This window comes from Ipomoea nil, unplaced genomic scaffold, assembly GCF_001879475.1.
Source record: "Ipomoea nil cultivar Tokyo-kokei standard unplaced genomic scaffold, Asagao_1.1 scaffold2159, whole genome shotgun sequence".
NCBI lineage: Eukaryota > Viridiplantae > Streptophyta > Magnoliopsida > Solanales > Convolvulaceae > Ipomoea > Ipomoea nil.
The window spans coordinates 550,814-571,399 of NW_017618587.1; the positions used below are offsets into that span (position 1 = coordinate 550,814).

General features: G+C 38.2%; 6 protein-coding genes across 8 annotated transcripts; all 6 read right to left on the reverse strand.

Annotated features, from left to right (window-relative positions):
- Nucleotides 1–1,394: 1,394 nt before the first annotated feature.
- LOC109149107 (galactoside 2-alpha-L-fucosyltransferase-like) lies at nucleotides 1,395–3,354 on the reverse strand. 3 transcript variants are annotated; one of them, XM_019296755.1, is made up of 3 exons: nucleotides 3,193–3,354; nucleotides 2,977–3,159; nucleotides 1,395–2,870 (listed from the first exon to the last, which is right to left on the reverse strand). In XM_019296755.1, the coding sequence occupies exons 1-3, from the start codon at nucleotides 3,260–3,262 to the stop codon at nucleotides 1,450–1,452; spliced, it is 1,674 nt and encodes a 557-aa protein (XP_019152300.1). In that variant the 5' UTR covers nucleotides 3,263–3,354; the 3' UTR covers nucleotides 1,395–1,449. The 3 variants fall into 3 exon arrangements, with proteins under 3 accessions (XP_019152300.1, XP_019152299.1, XP_019152298.1); XM_019296754.1 differs by having other exon boundaries at nucleotides 1,395–2,864; nucleotides 2,977–3,354; XM_019296753.1 differs by having other exon boundaries at nucleotides 2,977–3,354.
- Nucleotides 3,355–6,896: 3,542 nt separating this feature from the next.
- Nucleotides 6,897–8,682, reverse strand: LOC109149108 (galactoside 2-alpha-L-fucosyltransferase-like). The gene has a single exon (XM_019296756.1). It carries the CDS (start codon nucleotides 8,564–8,566, stop codon nucleotides 6,911–6,913), a length of 1,656 nt encoding a protein of 551 aa, XP_019152301.1. The 5' UTR covers nucleotides 8,567–8,682; the 3' UTR covers nucleotides 6,897–6,910.
- Nucleotides 8,683–10,147: 1,465 nt separating this feature from the next.
- On the reverse strand, nucleotides 10,148–11,861 carry LOC109149174 (probable fucosyltransferase 8). The gene has a single exon (XM_019296835.1). The coding sequence runs from the start codon at nucleotides 11,859–11,861 to the stop codon at nucleotides 10,176–10,178; it is 1,686 nt and encodes a 561-aa protein (XP_019152380.1). The 3' UTR covers nucleotides 10,148–10,175.
- Nucleotides 11,862–12,591: 730 nt separating this feature from the next.
- LOC109149328 (galactoside 2-alpha-L-fucosyltransferase-like) lies at nucleotides 12,592–14,741 on the reverse strand. Its single transcript, XM_019297046.1, has 2 exons — nucleotides 14,380–14,741; nucleotides 12,592–14,302 (listed from the first exon to the last, which is right to left on the reverse strand). Exons 1-2 carry the CDS (start codon nucleotides 14,558–14,560, stop codon nucleotides 12,879–12,881), a joined length of 1,605 nt encoding a protein of 534 aa, XP_019152591.1. The 5' UTR covers nucleotides 14,561–14,741; the 3' UTR covers nucleotides 12,592–12,878.
- A 1,729-nt stretch (nucleotides 14,742–16,470) lies between these two features.
- Nucleotides 16,471–18,084, reverse strand: LOC109149309 (putative pentatricopeptide repeat-containing protein At1g74400). Its single transcript, XM_019297023.1, has one exon. It carries the CDS (start codon nucleotides 17,911–17,913, stop codon nucleotides 16,618–16,620), a length of 1,296 nt encoding a protein of 431 aa, XP_019152568.1. The 5' UTR covers nucleotides 17,914–18,084; the 3' UTR covers nucleotides 16,471–16,617.
- A 127-nt stretch (nucleotides 18,085–18,211) lies between these two features.
- Nucleotides 18,212–20,239, reverse strand: LOC109149445 (pentatricopeptide repeat-containing protein At5g66520-like). Its single transcript, XM_019297217.1, has one exon. The coding sequence runs from the start codon at nucleotides 20,099–20,101 to the stop codon at nucleotides 18,479–18,481; it is 1,623 nt and encodes a 540-aa protein (XP_019152762.1). The 5' UTR covers nucleotides 20,102–20,239; the 3' UTR covers nucleotides 18,212–18,478.
- Nucleotides 20,240–20,586: the final 347 nt, after the last annotated feature.

The following is a 20,586-nucleotide window of genomic DNA, read 5'->3' on the forward strand; positions in this document are numbered from 1 at the left end:
ACTACAGGAAAATAGAAAACTATTGGGACACCTATATTTAGTTATTTATTTATATTTTGGAATTTACTCGTCCTTTAATAAATACGGTGACAGAAATATAAATTTTTAACTATATTGGGAATTGAAAATCCTTCTATATATTAAAGTCATATAACTATGGCCAATTAAATTGTTCATTTTCCTGTCCAAGTGAAACTACGTAGTTTTGATCATTGATAGTTTAACCTTTGTTAAATAAAAACGGTAGCGTTTAAGGCCTGTTTAATGAGAGCCGTATTCTTTGCGTAAAATGTTAGGTTATTATTACTTCTTTATCGGAAGTTGCTCAAACCCTTTTATTATTACTTCTTTATCAAAAGTTGCTCAAACCCTTTCGTATTTCGATGCCGGCTGCAATGTATCAATGCAGATATTATTAATAGGATACATTCAGGTCAAACGTTCATGGAGTTCTATAAATTCCATATTGTAGAAGTAGATTTTTTTTTTCATACATACATTACACAATTACTGAAGAAATATGAATGGTTAGTGTGATTCTCCAAGGATGACTGCAGAAGAGTACTGCGACGGAATAGGGCGGTAGTGAGGGAACCCAAGTCGTATTTGTACGATAGAGCCGGAATGGAGACCATGGTGTGACTCGCCTTTGGCAATGGTATGTGTTCAATTCCCAAATCTACTATTTCATTTATTTTGATTTACATGTGATGAACATATTGTGTGAGCAGATTTGTGAGTTGTTGCTTTGTATGTTGCGACGGGCAGAAGGTCGAGGCCGAATGTTGCGAAGGGGAAGGTGGAAATTGATCTGCGAATAGAATATGGATAGAGATTAGGAGGATGCTACGATTAACAGAGAAGCTTGGTTGCAATGTGCTGCAAGAGGAAACACACCTATGCAAATAGAGGTAAAATATAGACAAGATTATTTAAGTTATGTATGCATATTTTTTATGATTCTCTATAGTATACAGTGAAACGTTGTTCATGTGGTGAGAAGGCAGTCCGTCGCCTTCTCACCGGACAAGGCGACGTTTCGTTGTTTTTTGTTTTTTGTTTTGTTTTTTTTTTTTTAATTAATTAATTATTAAATTAATAAATTATTAATTGCAAGTTTGACCAGGTGGTGCAAATAGCAAAATGTACTCTCATTTGACTATTTACATCACCAATTAATTATTTAAATTTTCACTTTTTACAATTTCAAGATGTCTTTTGGTCAAAGGGTGGTGCAAATAGCAACACCCAAATTATATTGTTTTCGATGTTTAATGAAATTTAGGGTTCATTTATTAACTACTTTTCTGAAAAAAAAAAACAATTATAAACTGGAAAATGAAAATAGAAAATGTATTTATTAGCAATTCTTTTTAACTCAAGCAAAAACATAAAGTGGAAAATGAAGATTTAGATATCGAAATGAAAATTAGACAATATAATCTAATGTTAAAATGTAGTTTTGTTAACCGGGACGAGCTTAAGACCAATGCTTCTATCTTCACAGGGCTTCGCGTACGGAACAAGCGCCGCCTTGGAGGTATCGGCCGGGCGGATGAGGTAGCATGGATCCATGGAGGTGACGCGTATACACGGCGGATCTGGAACTTTCCGGTTCTTCGGCTCGAACATAAGCCATGAATGCAAACCTCCAAAACCCTGAGCTACATATCCAAAAGTTGAGCATCCACTCGTAACCAATCTATCGCTCATTCCGAGAAGATAAATCTCGGCCAACGCCTTCGAGTAGTGCAAGATTTCCGACCATTTCTGCTCTTCTTCGTGGCTGGGCTGGTGAACTCGGACCACCTCGCCGTTCAACGTTGGATGCTGCAAATACATGTCTCGAATCCTGTCGGCGTACCAGGAACTTAAGGATGTCATTAGAACAACTACTTTTGTTTTGTTCTTTCTGCTACTATTTATGTTGGGATCTTTTGGATTATTGATTATTTGTGGAAGAATGTTCTCCTTCATCGTACATCCTAGTATCTGATCCAACACGTGCTGAAACGGGCCCGGGCCGTCGAACACTCGGACCTGAAGCCCGATCTTCTCATCGGCTCCGGTGAGGTAAGCGTCATGGTATCTGGTAATCATCTCCCAGACAGGATTCGTGGGATGAAACAGGTACCGTGCCAGGAGGTGGAACACGGATTCCCTGTCGGGAAACATGTTTTCCAGAACTTTCTGGAACGATGGAATCTCGAAAAGAGACGGGATGAAGTACTCGTCTGTTTTTATAATCAGCCAAGGAATTTTCTGGAGAAACATCTGGTGTTCATCCTGGAAGAACAGTTCATCGTAACGGTCTTTATTATGGAACAGATTGTTGTAGACAAAAGGTGGTAATTGCGACACATCGGACCTGTCAATCAGTTTGTTCTTCACGATGTTTCCGTAGCAGTGTTTGGAGTTCTGATCAAATCCATTGAACTCGCCGGCCACCGGAAAATCCTCCGGGAGAAACAAGGAAGTTCCGGGGAACGGTTCGCAGAAGAGCTCCGGCACGTGATCCATCGGAGAAGCAAGAACCGTTCGGTTGGTGACAATGGCGTACAGGAAAGCGGTAGTTAAAGACAGGATTTTGTTTCCTAATCCATTAAAAGGTATCCAAATCACATACTTACAGCCTGTGTCGGGGAACGGCCGTTCACCGGACTTAATGAGTTCCACTGTTTTGTTATACGATTCTGTATATGGTCCGCAGCGCTTGTGAAGAGCTTCATAGCTTCGTAGCTTGGAGATCAGGGAAGAAGAAGGCTGGCGCTTTAGTTCTTTGAGATACAGCACTGATTCATACCTACTCAGACACGATTTTTCATCAAATCCAGGAAGGAGAAGACCGCCTAGTAGCTTATCTTCTGCAGCTATGGAATACAGAAACACAGGAAATTAAAGGGATTAATGCCTGCAAGAATTGAAATCATATCGAACTAAAGGCCTGTTTGACTGAAGAGTTTTAATATAATTTACCTTTAGGTGGGATGCCGGGAATCACCGGCGAGAAGCCATTGAAGAACGACCACACATTATATTGCCTGAAGACCAAATCCAGAACAGTAATGTTCAGGAATAAAGCAACTGGAATCACCAGCAGTAACAGACCACGTTTGCAGTAAGCTCCATTATTATCCTCAGGGGCGTGGTGACGATGATCTGAGTGAGGCTTGGGTTGATGATGATGATGATCAGAACTTCTTTTGTGTGGCTCCATTTCTGAATCAAATGCTAGTTGATGATCATCTGATGATCTCTTCATTCTTTATTTTTTAGAACATCTAAACAGCTTATATATGTTGAAAAGGTGAGAGTTGATTCTCATCTCATTATTCATCCACATATATAAACTCCTTTATCTAGCACCTACTTGTTAAACAAATTGAAGACATATAAAGTAGTAATTACAAACACAAAATTTCCACACTGCCGCGTTGAGATTTGATCTCCCAAATAATGCCTACTGAACTATTGAGCTAGGTAGGTGCAGACCAATTCTTAAGTAACTTAGAGATTATCTTGATCAGCCAGTCTCATGCCTAAGAAATTTCGGATTAAATTAATTAAAGAGTTAATTACCGAAATGGTCCTTTGACTATAGCGAAATTATCGATTTGGTTCTTGATTTTTTTTGATCAATTAAGTCCGTCAATTTTAAAAACCTTAACCAATTTGGTCTTTCGTTTTTTTTTTTTTTGGTCATTAGATATCCGTTAACTCAGAACCAAATTGGTAATTTTGCTATAGTCAAGGAATCATTTCGGTCATCACATGCACCATTTTCTCCGAAAAGTTAATTACTAAAATGGTCCATTGACTATAGCGAAATTACAGAAATTTGGTCCCGAATTAACGGATGTCTAACGACAAAACAAACGGATGATCAAATCAGTTAAAATTTTTAAAGTTGAGGAACTTAATTAGTCAAAAAATATAGTCAATGATCAATAGTAATTTTACTATTGTCAATGGACTATTTCGGTAATTAAGTCATAGTTAAATTTTGATTGGAGAGATTTTGCCTAACACTATGGGCCTATCATAGTATGATAGTATCATCGGGACCAAACCTAACCTCCACACATTAGATATCGTTCTGTCTATAAATTAAATTGTATTTAATTTATAGATTTATAGGGCAGTAAATAATTTAGGACCATATATGAGTCCGCATTTTCGTCCAAATTAAAAGTCCAAATATTCTAACCATTCATAGAATTTAAAGGTTTTTAGTTTTTCATTCTTAATTGTTTTGTCCTTTCATTGTTGTGCGAGGGTCAAATTGGTCCCTCACTTAACATAAGCTAGTCAATAAGTTCTTATCATAATGATTTTATTATAATTTGACTTTAATTTCATTCTTATTACAAGAAAAATCAAATTTACTAATAAAATTTTTTATAGGTAAATCATTGAAATATGTAAGTATTTAACTTGTAAGTTTTTAATTCATAAATAAATGCGTAGATATATATATTTAATTTTTTTCTTGTAGTGTCTTGAAGCCCTACTAACAAATTAGCAGCAGTTATACCATGGACTCGAGTCCACCTTACAAGGTGGATCCAGGTCCAAAGTACACAATTTACATACTGTTAAATGTTTTTAATTTGAATTGTGAACATTTAATATATAAATTGTGTAGATAAATTATGAACACTTAGTATGTAAAATTGTAAATATTCAACATATATATATAAATTGTGAATATTCAATATGTAAATTGTGTATTTTTAAACGCGGGTCTATCGTGCAAGGTGTGGACCCCAGAATAATTTGCCACAAACTAGTGACATGGCTTGGTGGCATTATTGTCGAATAAATGGGTATAGAACTCTAGTAAAAAATCTTTAGAACATTAATCTGCTGTAAATTGATTGACAAAATTAGCATACCTTTAATAATGTAATTAATATATTTTTGAGCTCTATTGCAGTGTAGTATATATTTAATATACTTTCTCTATCAATTGTAGCCTAAAGAGTTAATATATATGACATTCACTCAAAGAGAGCTACATGCTTGGTTATTTTTATTGGAGTTTAGTATTATTTATATTAGGAAAACCTTATTTAATAATATATATATATATATATATATATATATATATATATATATATATATAATTTGTACAGCTCTCTATAATTATTTTTTTAAAAATATTTCTAAAGTTTTCAATTACATTTATTGGGTACTAAGAGCTAACCCATACCCATGAGTGAGGCCCAATCCAAAAGAGAGTCTACTCTATGCCTCTACGGACTACGTATGGTGCACACGGTTGCAAAAATTATGTCGTTTTGACTAAAAACACGCGTCTCACTTAAAAAGAAAATTCAGTTTCGATTTCCGTCAACAACATTATGTTGTGCATAATTTGAATTATATAGTTCTGGATATTTAGTTCATTCATTCTGGATTTTTAGTTCATTCATTCTGGATATTTAGTTCATTCATTCTGGATTTTTAGTTCATTCATTCTGGATATTTAGTTCATTCATTCTGGATATTTAGACGGAAATTGAAACTGATTTTTTTTTTTCATTCATGTTGGATATTCATTCTGGATATTTAGTTCATTCATTCTGGATTTTTAGTTCATTCATTCTGGATATTCAAATTATGCACAACATAATGCTGTTGTCGGGAATCGAAATTGATTTTTTTTTTTTAAATGGGACGCGCGTTTTTAGTCAAAACGACGTCGTTTTTGCAACCGTGTGCACCATGCATGGTGCACACGGTTGCACAACATAATTTGCCATGCCTCTATGGCAACTTATTCAGTGAACCCGACTTTCAAATTAAATGTTCACAATTTATCTTTTAAAAATTTACAAACACTCAATGTTAACATATATGTAAATTGTGAACATTGTGTTTTGACTTAGAAACAAAATTTATATCCTAGAAGTTCACAAATTCAATACTAAAAATACATAATTTATACGTCATTTAGGACTAGGATCCGATATAACAACTCATGCCTCTATGGTACCCTGTCAGGAATAAGGGGAACTCAGCAACCAATTCCTATACTATGGATTGTGGTCCACCTTGTATTATGAATCCTAATCTAAAATTACTTCTTTCGCCCCATTTTAATTTGTTTGTATGGTTCAATTAATGAGGTTTGACTGAAGTTATTTTAAATTTAATTTTTCATAATATTAAGTTTATTGTTAGTATATAAAATTTATATATTTAGAAACTAAATGAATAATACTATTAAACACAAAAAATTAAATTTAAAAATAATTAAGAATTACTAAAGAAAATAAGAAATGAATAAAGAGTTAATTTGACCAATGAATAGTACACATGACATGAAAAATGAGATAGAGGGAGTATGTGTTTGTAATTAACATATTATTTACATTCAATTAATAAATTATGTGCATGTAAATAAATTGAAGACACATAATATGTATTTTCAACTTATTTACAGGCACATGATCTGCAGACACATAATATATTAAATGTAGACACATAATCTGAATATTGTTTTGGACTACGATCAATATAATAATGCAAGGTAGATCCTGGTCCATGATATAATTTATTCCCAGCACATTATTTATATATACACTTGTATATTATAAGTATTTACTTGTCATGTTTACTATTTATTGGTCAAGTTAACTATTTCTCATTTACTTATTTTTTTTTTAAATTTTATTTTTGTGTTTAATAATACTTTAAATGTAATTTTTAAATATATTAATTTTATATACTAATGATAAAATAATATTAGGAAAAATTGAATTGTAAATGAATTTAGTTCAGTCTCTGGCATAAATGAGATCTAGGGAGTATTATTATTATTATTATTATTATTATTTGAAATTGTGTTCATATTTATTAATGTTGTGTACATTAAATTAAAATATTTGAAAATTTCCACACTTTTTTATTTGATATCGGGATAAAGCTTAAGACCCCTAATTCTATCTTCACAAGTCCGCACGTGAGGAACAAGTGCCGCCGTGGGGTTATCTAACGGAGGACTATGGAAGCACGGCTCAATGGAGATGAACGGCCTGCACGGCGGATCTGGAACTGTGCGGTTTTCCGGCTTGTACATCAACCATGAACGCAAACCTCCAAGACCCTGAGCTACATATCCGAAAGTTGATTCCCCACTCGTGACCAATCTATCGCTCATCCCCAGAAGATACATTTCTGCCAATGCCTTTGCGTAGTGCAATCCATCGTTCTCTTTCTGCCGTTCTTCGTGACTCGGCTGGTGAACTCGGATTACCTCCCCAGTCTCCGTCGGATACTGCAAATACATGTCGCGAATCACGTCGGCGTACCAAGAACTCAGAGATGTTATCAGCACAGCTTTTGTCTTGTTCTTTTTGGCTATAATGTTGGATTTGGGATCATTATCGTCTGTGTTGATTAATGGGAGTATGTTCTCCGACATTGTACAACTTATGATTTGGTCCAAAACATGTTTGAACGGACCGGGTTCGTAGTCGAACACTCTAACCTGAATTCCTATCTTCTCATCGGCTCCGGCCAGGTAAGCTTGATGGTATCTGGTAATCAGCTTCCAGACCGGATTTGTGGGATGGAATAGGTACCGTACCAGGAAATGGAACACGGATTCTTTGTCGGGAAACATGTTCTCGACGTCTTTCTTGAAGGATTGCATCAGGAAAAGATATGGGATGAAATACTGGTCTGATTTCATACTCAGCCATGGTATTTTCTCCAGAAACTTTTGATCTTCATCTTTGAAGAACAGTTCATCGTAATGATCCATGTCGTATTTCAGATTGAGAAAGATAAATGGCGGAATTTTAGACTTGTCAATCAAATTGTTCTTCACCAGATTCCCGTAACAGTACCCGGAGTTCTGATCAAGTCCATTGAAGTAACCAGTAACCGGAAAATCCACCGGCAGAAACCAGGAAGTTCCGGGGAACGGTTCACAGAAGAGATCCGGCACGTGATCCATCGGAGCAACAAGAACGACTCGGTTCGTAACAATGGCGTATAGGAAAGCTGAAGCTAAAGACAGAATTTTATTTCCTAACCCATTGAAAGGTATCCAAATCACATACTTACATTCCTTGCCGGCGGCAAACGGCCGTTCACCGGACGTGATGAGTTCCACGGTTTTGTTATACGATTCTGTATATGGTCCGCAGCGCCGGTGGAGAGCTTCATAGCTTCGCAGCTTGGAGATCAAGGAAGAAGACGGCCGGCGCTTTAGTTCCTTGAGATACTGCACTGATTCATACCTACTCAGACACGATCTTTCATTAAATCCGGGATGAAGAAGACCGCCGAGTAGCTTATCGAACTTTGGCACCTCCTCCTCAGCCCGCGCCCGGAGACTGTCTTCTGAAACCACCGCCGAGACGCCATTGAAAAGCTGAGAATCTTTCAGAAGCCTGGAGACTGAAACCAGAGCCGACAGGTTCATGAATATAGCAACAAGAATCACCAGCGGCAGTAGCACCCCACGTTTGCAGTTTCGATGATTATTATCCTCACGGGGAATCATGTTTTGGTGATGACTATCAGAATCAGAACGACTTTTGTATAGCTTCATTTCTAAATCCAATGTTATACTATACTAGGTGATCATGATCTCTGATCTTCAACATTGATTTTTGCAAAAAACAGGTATGCTATGTTTTAGTACAAGAAAGCAGCTTATGTTGCAACTTGCAAGCTCACTATTCTCTTTGATTTATAAGAAAGCTCTAATCTCAACCTTCAAAGAATCACATAAAGTTGACTTAAAATCTTATAGTTATTAAGAATTATACTAAAAAAAATCAAAAAAAGAAAAAAGAAAAAAGTCTGATTGTATATAGTTTATCTGGTCAATGGTTTAAGTACACAAATTCTAAGTTCATAACTTAATAATTTAGGCCCTGTTTGGTAAAATGGCTGTTAGCTGATAGCTGTTTACTGTTAGCTGATTATGTTAATTAGAGAGTATAAACAGTTGATAATATTAGCTGATTGTAGAAAAGTGTTTGGTAAATTAGCTGTTAGCTGATAGCTGTTTGGTATAATTTCTTTTCTCAAAAAGCTAATTAAAAAAGTTGCTTGGAGTAACTTTTTGAATTTTAGCATTTTGAAGTTACAAAAAGCTAATTAACCAAACATTTATATTGATATTTTAACTAAATCAAACAATTAATAGTGATCAAAAAGTCAAAATTGGCCTATAGGCCAATTTTTTTACCAAACACGACCTTAATATTTTTTACCACTATGGACCTAAACCTAGTCTCCACACATTATTGGAAGGCACTGCACGCATCTATTGATGGTACCGGCCTGTGGTGCAATAAATTAATTAGGACCATGCTTTGAATTCTTAAATTGATAGATGAGGCGATTAATTATTCAGCGATTATTATTGACTAAATGTGATTTAGTCTTAATTCTTGCTTGAGTGTTTTTTTTTTTTTTTTTTTAAGAAAAATGTATTTTTATCCCATAAGTATGATGTTTGTCGTGTAGAGATATGTAAGTGGTGGTTTTATTATATATGACTTAATATAAATTTTAAAATAGATTAGGACATTGTCAATTCAAGCCATTTCCAGGCATAATTCTCCACGAATGACCATTGTCCTACAATAATAATGGTTATTATCTTACCATGAAGGGTAATTATCCTCCACTATGAAGGGTCCTAAACGGCCATGAAAGTGTGCACAACTCCCCTTTTACTATAAAAGACCATACAACTAAAGTGGAAGAAGACCATATATATTGTCATCATCCTCAAATCAACAAAAATTACTCCAAAAACTTCTACACCCCCTGCCCTAGATTCTATGAAATTATTCATAGCTCAAACTCTTTACAATTTACATAATCACTTCAAAACTATATATTGTGGGCAATGAGCAAAAGTCTAGTCTCAGTTGAACCATAGTCAGGGTGAGCAATTCCACCTTTCTGTCACAAAGATAGGCTAGCTTCTTTAACATCTCACCAAACTTCACCATTTTGCAAGTGCATATTGAAAATTCTAAACTAAATTTCATTGATTCAAAAAAAAAAAAAAAAAAAAAAAAAAACCTCAAAACCATAAAATTTGATCAAATTAACAAAATGATAGGGATATGTTTTTTTCATGACCAACATCTGAGTATCCTTATCAGTACATTAGCAATTCGTTGACTATTGACTCTAATTTAAGAATTAAGAATGTTTTTCAATACTGTTTGGTTATCCGGATAGAGCTTAAGACCCCTAATTCTATCTTCACAAGGTCTTACATAAGGAACAACCGTCATGGTGTGATCTAAAGGAGGAAGATGAAAGCACGGTTCCATGGAGATGACTGGTTGGCATGGCGGATCAGGAACAGTAAAATTCTCCGGCTTATACAAAACCCATGACCGCAAACCTCCAAGACCCTGAGCTACATATCCAAAAGTTGACCATCCACTTGTCACCAATCTATCACTCATCCCCAGAAGATACATTTCTGCCAATGATTTTATGTAGTGAAATTCATCCCAGGTTTTCTGGTATTCTTCGTGACTCGGCTGGAGAACTCGGATCACCTCGCCTGACAACGTTGGATACAACAAATACATGTCTCGAATCACATCTGCGTACCATGAACTCAGAGATGTTATAAGCACAACTTTTGTTGTCGTCTTGTTGGGTTTGGGTGTGGGATTTTCTTGATTTTTGATTAATGGCGGCGGCAATATTTTCTCTTCCGTTGTACATTTTACTATCTGGTTTAGAACATGGTCAAATGGGCCTCCTTCAAACACTCTGACTTGAATTCCTATCTTCTCATCGGCTCCGGCCAGGTAAGCCTTATGGTATCTTGTAATTAGCCCCCAGACCGGATTTGCGGGATGAAACAGGTACCGTCCGAGGAGGTGGAACACGGCGTCTTTCTCGGGGAACATCTTATCCAGATCTTTCTGGAAAATTGGCATCAAGAAAAGAGATGGGAGGAAATACTCGTCTGACGTTATAGATAGCCATGGAATTTTCTGCAGAAATATTTGATCTTCATCTTTGAAGAACAGTTCATCGTACTGATCCATTACATATGTGAGACTGAGATGGATGTAGCTGGGTGGCCTTTCAGACACGTTTAACCTGTTAATCAAATTGTTCTTCACCATACCCCCATAACTAAAAGACGAGTTGTGACTATATCTGTAGAAGTAATCCTTAGTAAGCGGATTATCTTCCGGCAGAACCCATGAAGTTCCGGGGAACGGCTCGCAGAAGAGATCCGGCGTGTGATTAAGAGGATCAACGAGGAGGACTCTGCCGGTAAGAATGGCGTATAGAAAAGCCGAAGTCATAGTGAGGATTCTGTTTCCCAGTCCACTAAAAGGTACCCAGACCACATACTTACATTCTTCGCCGCCGACGACGTCGTCGGCGAACCGATGATGTTTTCCCGACGCGAAGAGTTGGACGGTTTTGTTATACGCTTCTGTGTGGGGCCCGCAGCGGCGGTGAAGAGCTTCATAGCTTCGTAACCTGGAGATCAGGGAAGAAGAAGGCTGCCGCTTTAGTTCCTTGAGATACTCCACAGATTCATACCTACTTAAACACGATCCTTCATCAAACCCAGAATGCAAAAGCCCGCCGAGAGGCCTATCCAATTTTGGCGCCCCGTTTTTATTATCGCTTCCAGCATTATTGGCGGCCATGGCGGAGAAGCCATAGAAAAGCTTTGGTTCTTTGGGTATGGTGAAGAGGAAAAGCAGTAGCCCCGTTAGGTTCATCAACAAAGCGACCAGAATCCCCGCCGGTAGCAGCAGCGGCAGCCCACGTTTGCAGTTTCCGGCGGCGATCTTGTTTTGGTGGTGATGATCGGACCAATTCTTGTAGGGTTTCATTTCTGAATGGAATGGTGATCATGATCCGTATGGAAAGTTGGTATGGTACGGTGATGAAATTTTCCAGAAACCAGTTACCTAATTATGGATTTATGGCATCAATTCTTATTTGGAAATTTCTTTATTATTGAATATTGAATGATATATTTAATTTAATTTTGCAATATTAATATTACCTTTTATATATTTTTACCTCTTAATTACACATTATTTGGAAATTATAAAGTGTTTATTTGATCGAGATGGGAGCAATAGCTTGGGAAGGGAACTTTTGAAAATGGGTAGACAAATATGAGAATGTTTTCAAGAGTGGACAAAATTGAAGGAGGGATTACCATTTTTTGCAGAGAAAACGGTAATCTCATTGAAATTTTCTCTTTCAAAAAATTTGGTAACATAATAATGCATGCTTAATTAGTAATACCTTGAATTAAGTCAATAATAATTAATACAAAATATAATGAATTTGATTTCATGTGAGCAAGATTAATCAAATTAATGATTTAGTAAAATAATTTGATAATTGTTATTAATGTTTGTATTTTTCTATTCTAGAATTACTCTCTTTCTTTCATTTTTTTTTTGATACCATTACCCTCTTAAAATAATAATAACTGCCTTTCACTGCCAAGTAATTTGTAATTCAATGGCATAATTCTCTCAAATGAAAGGTCGCATGCTCTAACCTTAATGGGAGCACGAGAAGGAGATTGCAACTCTTCTAAATTTACCATACCCAACATTATGACTACCTCGATTTCTCCTATGAAATTTATGTACATTAACTAAGATGTTTTGCACTGAATCTCAATTTTAATTTGATACGTAAATCTCCTAATGTCTATCAGTCTATACGCACGTACTACTACAAATTTGGCGTTTTCCGTGGTCGGAAAACTGACGAAAATGGAATTTCCGACCAATTTTTCTACCGTACCGGTGCCGGCGTCACGGCGTGTTTATGAATTTGCATGTCTTCTGTTATTCTATACGTACATATACATATACATAATATATCTATGCCGCGATGAGCTTAAGCCCCCAGCTTCTGTCCTCACAAGGCTTCACGTGAGGGTCGGCGCCGTCGTACGACGGCGGGTCATGGAAACATGGTTCCATGGACATAGCTCGCCGGCACGGCGGATCAGGAGCCGTCCGGTTCTCCGGCTTGTACAAAATCCATGGCCGCAAACCTCCAAGACTCTGAGCCACATATCCAAACGTAGACCATCCGCTCGTAACCAACACATCAGTCATGCTAAGAAGATAAATCTCCGACAACGCCTTCATGTTGTGCCTCAGATTCTCCGTCCGCTGATACTCCTCGTGACTCGGCTGGAAAATCCCGACCACCTCGCCGGTTAACGTCGGATGCTCCGAATACATGTTCTGGATCTGTTCCGAATACCACGGGCTCAAAGATGTCACCAGCAAAGCTTTCTTCTTCTTCTTCTTAATATTCTCAGCGATGGGAGAATCTTCTTGATAGACTTGTGGCAGTATATGTTGTTTCATAGTACAGCTTATAATTTGGTCTAGAATATGTTGAAAAGGACCGGTTTCTCTCTCAAAAACTCTGATCTGAATCCCTATCTTTTCATCCGCCATGGCCAAATAAGCTTGGTAGTATCTGGTGATGAGCCCCCAGACCGGATTCGTGGGATGGATAAGGTACCGTCCGAGGAGGTGGAACACGGAATCTTTGTCGGGGAACATGTTCTCCAAATCTTTCTTGAAAGATTGGATCAAGAAAAGAGATGGGACGAAATATTCATCAGTCCTCATTACTACCCAAGGAACTTTTTTCAGAAAAATTTGTTCTTTGTCGCTGTAAAATAGTTTATGGTGCTGATCAATGTCATATATAAGATGGACATAAATGAAAGGTGGAATAATCGCAGAAACATTATGCTTGAGGATGTATCCATGGCAGAAAGTGGAGTTCTGATCAAAGCTTTTGAACTGATTAGCAATGGGGAAATCTTTGGGAAGATACCAGGAAGTGTTGGGGAAGGGTTCACAGAAGAGATTGGGAAGAATGTGGTTTCCAGGATCGACGAGGAGGACACGGTTGGTAAGAACGGCGTAAAGAAACGGCGACGCTAGCGTCAAGATTCTGTTTCCTAAACCGCTAAAGGCTATCCAAACGAGGTAATTACATCCATCGGAGCGGTTATTATTGCCGGCAGAGTTGATGAGTCGTCCAACGTTGTTCTTATAGGAATCTGTGTGCGGTCCGCATCGCCGGTGGAGAGCTTCGTAGCTTCGTAACCTGGAGATTAGATAGGATGAAGGCTGACGCTTCAGTTTCTTGTGATACAATACTGATTGGTGGCGGCTTAGACAGGATTTCCGGTCAAATCCAGAAGGGAGAAGTCCGGCGAGAAGGTTATCTCCGGTGGCGTCGTTTGGCCGGAGAATATGATCATCATCTTCCATAACTATACGGGAATATAACAAGAAAAGATTTAGGGAAAAGAAGGGAGGCAAATCATATCCCAAGAAAAAAACAGGGTACCTTTCGGTGGTTTAACTCGACTCCAGACACTATCGGAAGACGGCGGGTCTCTGAGAATCAGAAACGCCAGAAACAGAAGCGACAGGAGAAGAGCCACGGTGGTTTTCACATTCAGCCCACATTTCCATTCCAGGCCCGATGAAATAGCGTCGCCGTCGATATGATCGGAACTTCTCTTCATCTCCTGCACCACTTGGGGTAGAGGCAAATGACTGCGCCGGCGAGGAAGTATGCACTGAAAGGCGGAATAACGGTGGGGCAGTGGCGGAGTGAGAGATGAGATCGAGATTGAGCGTAGCGGCGGGGCGGGGCGAGGTGTTAAGGTTGACCGGCCAATCCGGTTGCGCTTTGGGCGAGTGATGATTGGCTGCTGCTATTCAAATCACAGATTCTATGCAACATCTTGGAAAGTCAACAGACATTATATTTTTACATGTACTAATTTTTTACGGGTTAAAAATATAAATAGATAAAACTTTTAAAAAAATTAAACTTAAATAAATTTTGTATTTATAACGACGAACTTGACTGTTATTATAATTTTTCGACTTCCACCTCACCTAGCTGCATCAAAGTATGAAATTCCGGTGGCTGCTAAACGACGACGGAGAAAGACAGAAGAGGGCGGCGGCTTTGGGAGAATAATAAACAAAGAAACGTGTCAAATTAAATGATTTTTAAGGCTAATAATGTGTTACGACGAAGTTGTCAAATTTTGAAATTTTGGTTTTGATCACATTTACTCAAACAATATTTTAAAGATGTTTGAAATTTCTAAAACACATTTTAAAATTTTGATTTAGGCAAGATTTGTTCGAAGATGATGTTTCAACTAGTCAATACACGCAATCTTCTTGTATAGCATGCTGGACAAGTTTCTGTCACCAAGTCTTGTATCACTTCTTGAGTCACTCCATGGGTTATATATACAAACAACCGTAGAATTTAGTAGTTGGCCTAATAACTAATATTCCATCACCAATCACTAATTTATTAGTGACATGTAAAGAATATTGATAACCTTTTTATTTGACTATATATATTTTGTCTCTTTATTTTAATCAATTTTGTGTATAATTTGACTTAGAAAGTTGTGAATATGAACTAATTCATGTGTCTTTATCTATAGTTGTACGGAAAGGGAGCATATTGGAGTGATTTTAACCGATTGTGGAGTTGAGAAGTTTATTGAATAGGAGAGGAGGACGCACGCGTTGGAGCAGTACGAGAGGAAGATCGCGCTGAAATGGACGAGGCAACTCTCTGAATGGCAGGAGCACGAGCATCATCAGTCGTCACGCCCGTGAACAAGCCCGTCTTTGGGCACAAGTGGCGAGATGCCCGTGAAACTGCTGTTCACGCAAACGGGCTGGGATACGCCTTTGTCGTGGCACATGTGCATGTCCCTTTTATGTGTTTTATTTTGTATTTTCAAACTGGAGTAAAGGGATTATATTCGAACCTAGGTAGTAAAGAGATTTGTCCTTTCATTTTCAATGAAAAATATTCTACTGAGTACTGAAAATAGATATCTCTACACTATTGCTACTTTACTTTTGTGAAAAGGAAAATGATATATGTATCCCATGGAGTATAAATTTCCGCCACGTGTACCAATGAATTCAAGTGCATGAAGACAAACAGTGGCCCACTTTGTTATTTAAACCAATCAGATAATGACATTTCTGCATGGAGTACAAAGTGGGAGTACATGTAGTATTACTCTTGTGAAAATTACAATGACGATTCAATTCCAACAAGTTTGATTGAATCATTTCCTTTTGAAGATAAGTCTATTCATTACTTTTCTTTTAATGCTTTAATGATAATATCTTTTATGTGTGTTTTTTACTTTCTTTACCATCAATATATATGAGTCTTATTCGCGATTATCTTGCTCTAGTCTCTTGTTCGCTTGTTGCTTAACTTTCAATTGCCTCTTAATCCTTGTGCCTACTCATAACTTAATCAATCTCACGCCATAAAAGTTATTCCCAGAGGACGACAAATTCATATCCCAATTCTTTGTAATTCCACTATACATAACAATATAACATCACGATCAAATATCATAATCATGAAATAGATGAAAGATACTTAAAAGTATGGAATAACTTAACAAGGTTATCACATTTTTCTTCTACTAACAACTCATGAAAGCAATCTCTTATCGAAAATCTTCTAGTTTAAACGAATAAAACTTTTTATAAGAGATCTCGAGACTGAATCTCTTATATCTTAAAGCGAACTCCCCACCTGAATTGAGCTCCACCCAGGAATTCTTCTCTGTTTCATCTCATCTCTAAGCTTCACTTTCTCCTCCCACATGCCATTGCCAGCACAGATATTAGACATCACAACATCATCCCCAGCAACACCCTCCTGCAATTCAATCAGCCTAGAGTGAGCCACTGCTGCAAGCTCAGCATTGCCATGAATGCCACAAGACCCTAACAGTGTTCTCCATATCACACCATTTGCTCGAATCGGCATTGCCAGAATGAAACCGTACGCTTCTTTTAGCAGCCCTCGACGACAAAACAGATCCACCATGCAGCCATAGTGGGAGAGTCTTGGCTCTATGCAGTATTCTTGAACCATGCTTCTGAAATGCCTCTTGCCCTCTTCCACCCTCCCTGTGTGGCTGCAAGCCATTAGAACTCCTATGAATGTAACGTCGTTAGGGACAACTAATCTGCTCTTGAACCTGCGGTTTTTGTGTAATCTTGATGATCTGTTTTCTTCTTCAATGGCTGCAAATAGCCTCAGTGCTTCTTCTGCCTGGCCATGCAATGCAAGGCCAACAATCATGGAAGTCCAAGTTGTGACATCCTTTTCCCTCACACCATCAAACAGTATCTTTGCAGCTTTGACATCCCCGCATTTGACATACATGTTTAAGAGGGCATTGGCCATGCGCAAATCTGAATCCAACCCATATTTTCGACGAATGTAAGCATGAATCTGCTCTCCCACATCCAGTGCACCAGCATCAGCACACGCGGACAGCACAACCGTGAGAAGGACCTGATCAGGCTCCACATTTGCCATTACCATTTGCCAGAATACCTCTAAAGCTGCATCGGGTTTCTGGTTTTGAACACACGCAGTTACTAACGAAGTCCAGCACACGACATTCTTGCTAGGCATTTCATCGAACACCTTGCGTGCACCCTCGAGATTTGCAGAAGCAGAGTACATATCCATGAGGGAAGTTTGGAGGAAAACTATGGGTTCAAAACCTAGTTTAATGACAAAACCATGGAACTGCTTTCCTTCATTAAATAAGCATTTCTGGGTGCAAGCTTTGATGACATATAAGAGAGAGTAGCTATCTATCCAAGAAATTTTTTTTCTCAGCAGCTCATGAAACAGCAACAGTGCTTTGGTAGGATTAGTTCTGAGACAGCTTTTTAGATTGAGATTAGCTCTTCCTGGTTTAAGATGAGTATGGAAATGGGTTTTGTGTGATTTATTGTTAGCTATAAAGTTACTCACCCTTTTACAAGTGAATAGGATCAAGAATCTCCTCATTTGGTCACAGATTTCTGATCATGGGGAAAATAATCACAAGGTGTTTGCTGTTTTTTTTTTTTATACGTCGATTCCCAACTTACACCAGACTAATCCTAAGTCCCTAGAACTCTTGTTCAAGAACCGCTAAAAGAGGTAAATGTCTATACACTCTACACACAAGGGGTCTTCATTACCTACCTCTTATCGGTTAAGGTGGGACCCTCAGATTCCTAGTGGAATTCAAACCTCCACACTAACGCTGGAGCAAGACTTTTAAGGTAATCGGTCAAACCAACTGAGTTAACCCGAGGTCAGAGGTCCCAAATTACTTCTTTATAAATGCATAGAGGTCCCAAATTCAAAGTCTATAAGAATATACACGAAATTAACTAAGAGTCTACCTATCGAGAAATTGATAAAGTATAAAGACAGAAGCGGATAATTAATATATGAGAATATTGTCTTTAATACATACATTATAATAATAAACAAATAGTTCATTTTCCAGTTGAACCCGAGACGGACCAGCCCATATGGGTCGTGCTGGCCCATTTTGACGGCTCTAAATGTTCATACCCAATCTTTATGGGCAAACTCCATCAACTTGTAACTTAGCTTGCCCAGTGATCCCATCAAGCATCTCATATATCAAATGTGCATGCTTGTGAGTTGTGTCACCAGCCAGAAAACCATGGCTGACACCATCAATTTGGATACAACTTTGGCCTGGAGGCTTCCTTGCTCTCATCTCAAACATCTTTTGTCTCACACTAGCCACAGATTGCCATCTCTTCTCAGAAGCATACACATTTGCCAGGAGCACAAAGTAGCCAACAGATCTTTCGGGTTCGAGTTCGATGACAAATTTTCGTGCAATGTCAGAGGCAAGCTCTGCATTTTTGTGGATCCTGCAGCCCCCAAGAAGGGCACCCCAGACAGCATTGTTTGGCTGCATAGGCATGTTCTCGACCAGGGTTTCTGCCTCGTCGAATAGTCCAGCTCGACTGAGGAGATCGACCATGCAGCCGTAGTGCTGTATCCTTGGCTCCACACCCCATGATTCTGTCATGGTTTTGAAGTAAAAACGCCCCTCGTTGATGTAACCGGCATGGCTACACGCACATAGTACACCCAATAGTGTGATTTCGTCTGGCTTAAGTTCACCGTTCCTCATTTTCTTGAATAGTGTAAGGGCCTCTTCTGCATACCCTTGTTTGGCAAAACCTGTGATCATACTTGTCCAAGAAACTGTGGTTCTGATTGGCATGTCCTTGAATACCTTAAAAGCATCCTTAATTTCGCCACAGCTAGAGTACATATGTATGAGTGCATTGTTGAGTGACACCAGCACTGGTCCCTTTTCTGCACTGGAAGAAGAAGCTTCAAGAACATATGAATGTATCCATCTGCCCAGATCCAGAAAAGCCATTTCTGCACAAGTGGAGAGCACTGATACCAGTGTTACCTGGTCGAATTCCACGCCGTTCCTCCGCATTTCATGGAAGAAAGACAATGCTTCTTTGCATCTCTCATTCTGTGCACATCCTGCAATCATGGCGGTCCAGGAAACAACATTCCTCTCTGGCATCCCATGGAAAATTCTGCGGGCTTCATCAACATTTCCACACCTAAAATGCCCAGAGATCAATGAATTCCACGCCACCACGGTTCTGTCAGTCATTTCATCAAACACCTTCTCCGCACTACCAATTCCATTGACTGAATAAAAATTCACCAGATTAGTCTGAACAAACACATCTGAGAAATACCCGTTTCTCATGATCTTCCCGTGAACCTGCTCGCCTTCACTCAGAAGCACCCCTTTTGCACAACCATTAACCACATACGAGTATGTATACCCGTCAGGTACGGCTAAGGATTTTCCCATTTTCTGAAAATGCAGAACAGACAGCCGCGGTTGTTCACCATTGGCATGACCTCTGATGATTTGATTCCAGAGAATAGTACTCGGGTTTCGGACAAATTCAAAAACTTTGGTGGCATATGCCAGTCTATTGTAGATTATGTAGATCGATAGCAGCTTTCCAAGAATGAAGTTTTTCTGGGCGAGCCCGTTGGTGATGATCTGAGCGTGGATTTGGGTCAGCTGTTTGATGGTTTTGCAGCTTTGCAAGAAAGAAAACAGACGCTGTTGCCGCGCTCTGACGCCACCGTGCTCGGCGGGAATGCACTGTTCAGCTAACATTCAACGACTCGATTAGAAGTTTTATCGGAGAAGACAAGAATTAAAAATCTGGGATTAGGCTGCAATCAATTCAACAGCGATGCAACACTTTTAGGATAGCACTTATTAGGATATATAGGTGCTTACTTACCACTAGTAGCGAAAATCCAATTTTATTTCCATCACATTTTAAACAAGTAAAATGTTATACTTGATTTTGACAGGGGTCCAACAATTTTCATAATCACCAATTGTCCGCTTAAAAAACACAATTAAAACTTACAATTTTATTGAAAAGATCGAATCTTTACTCAGTTAAGCTAATTGAGTCATTGAAAAGATCAAATCTTTACCCAGTTAAGCTAATTGAGTCATCAAAAACAAAAAAGATTGCAGCATAGACAACTCAATTTGTTCTTAATTATAGATTCTTGATACAAACAAATGATCCAATCTACAACTGCAGTGTGAGAGTTACAATTATTATGGTGAGCTCTTTATAAGCA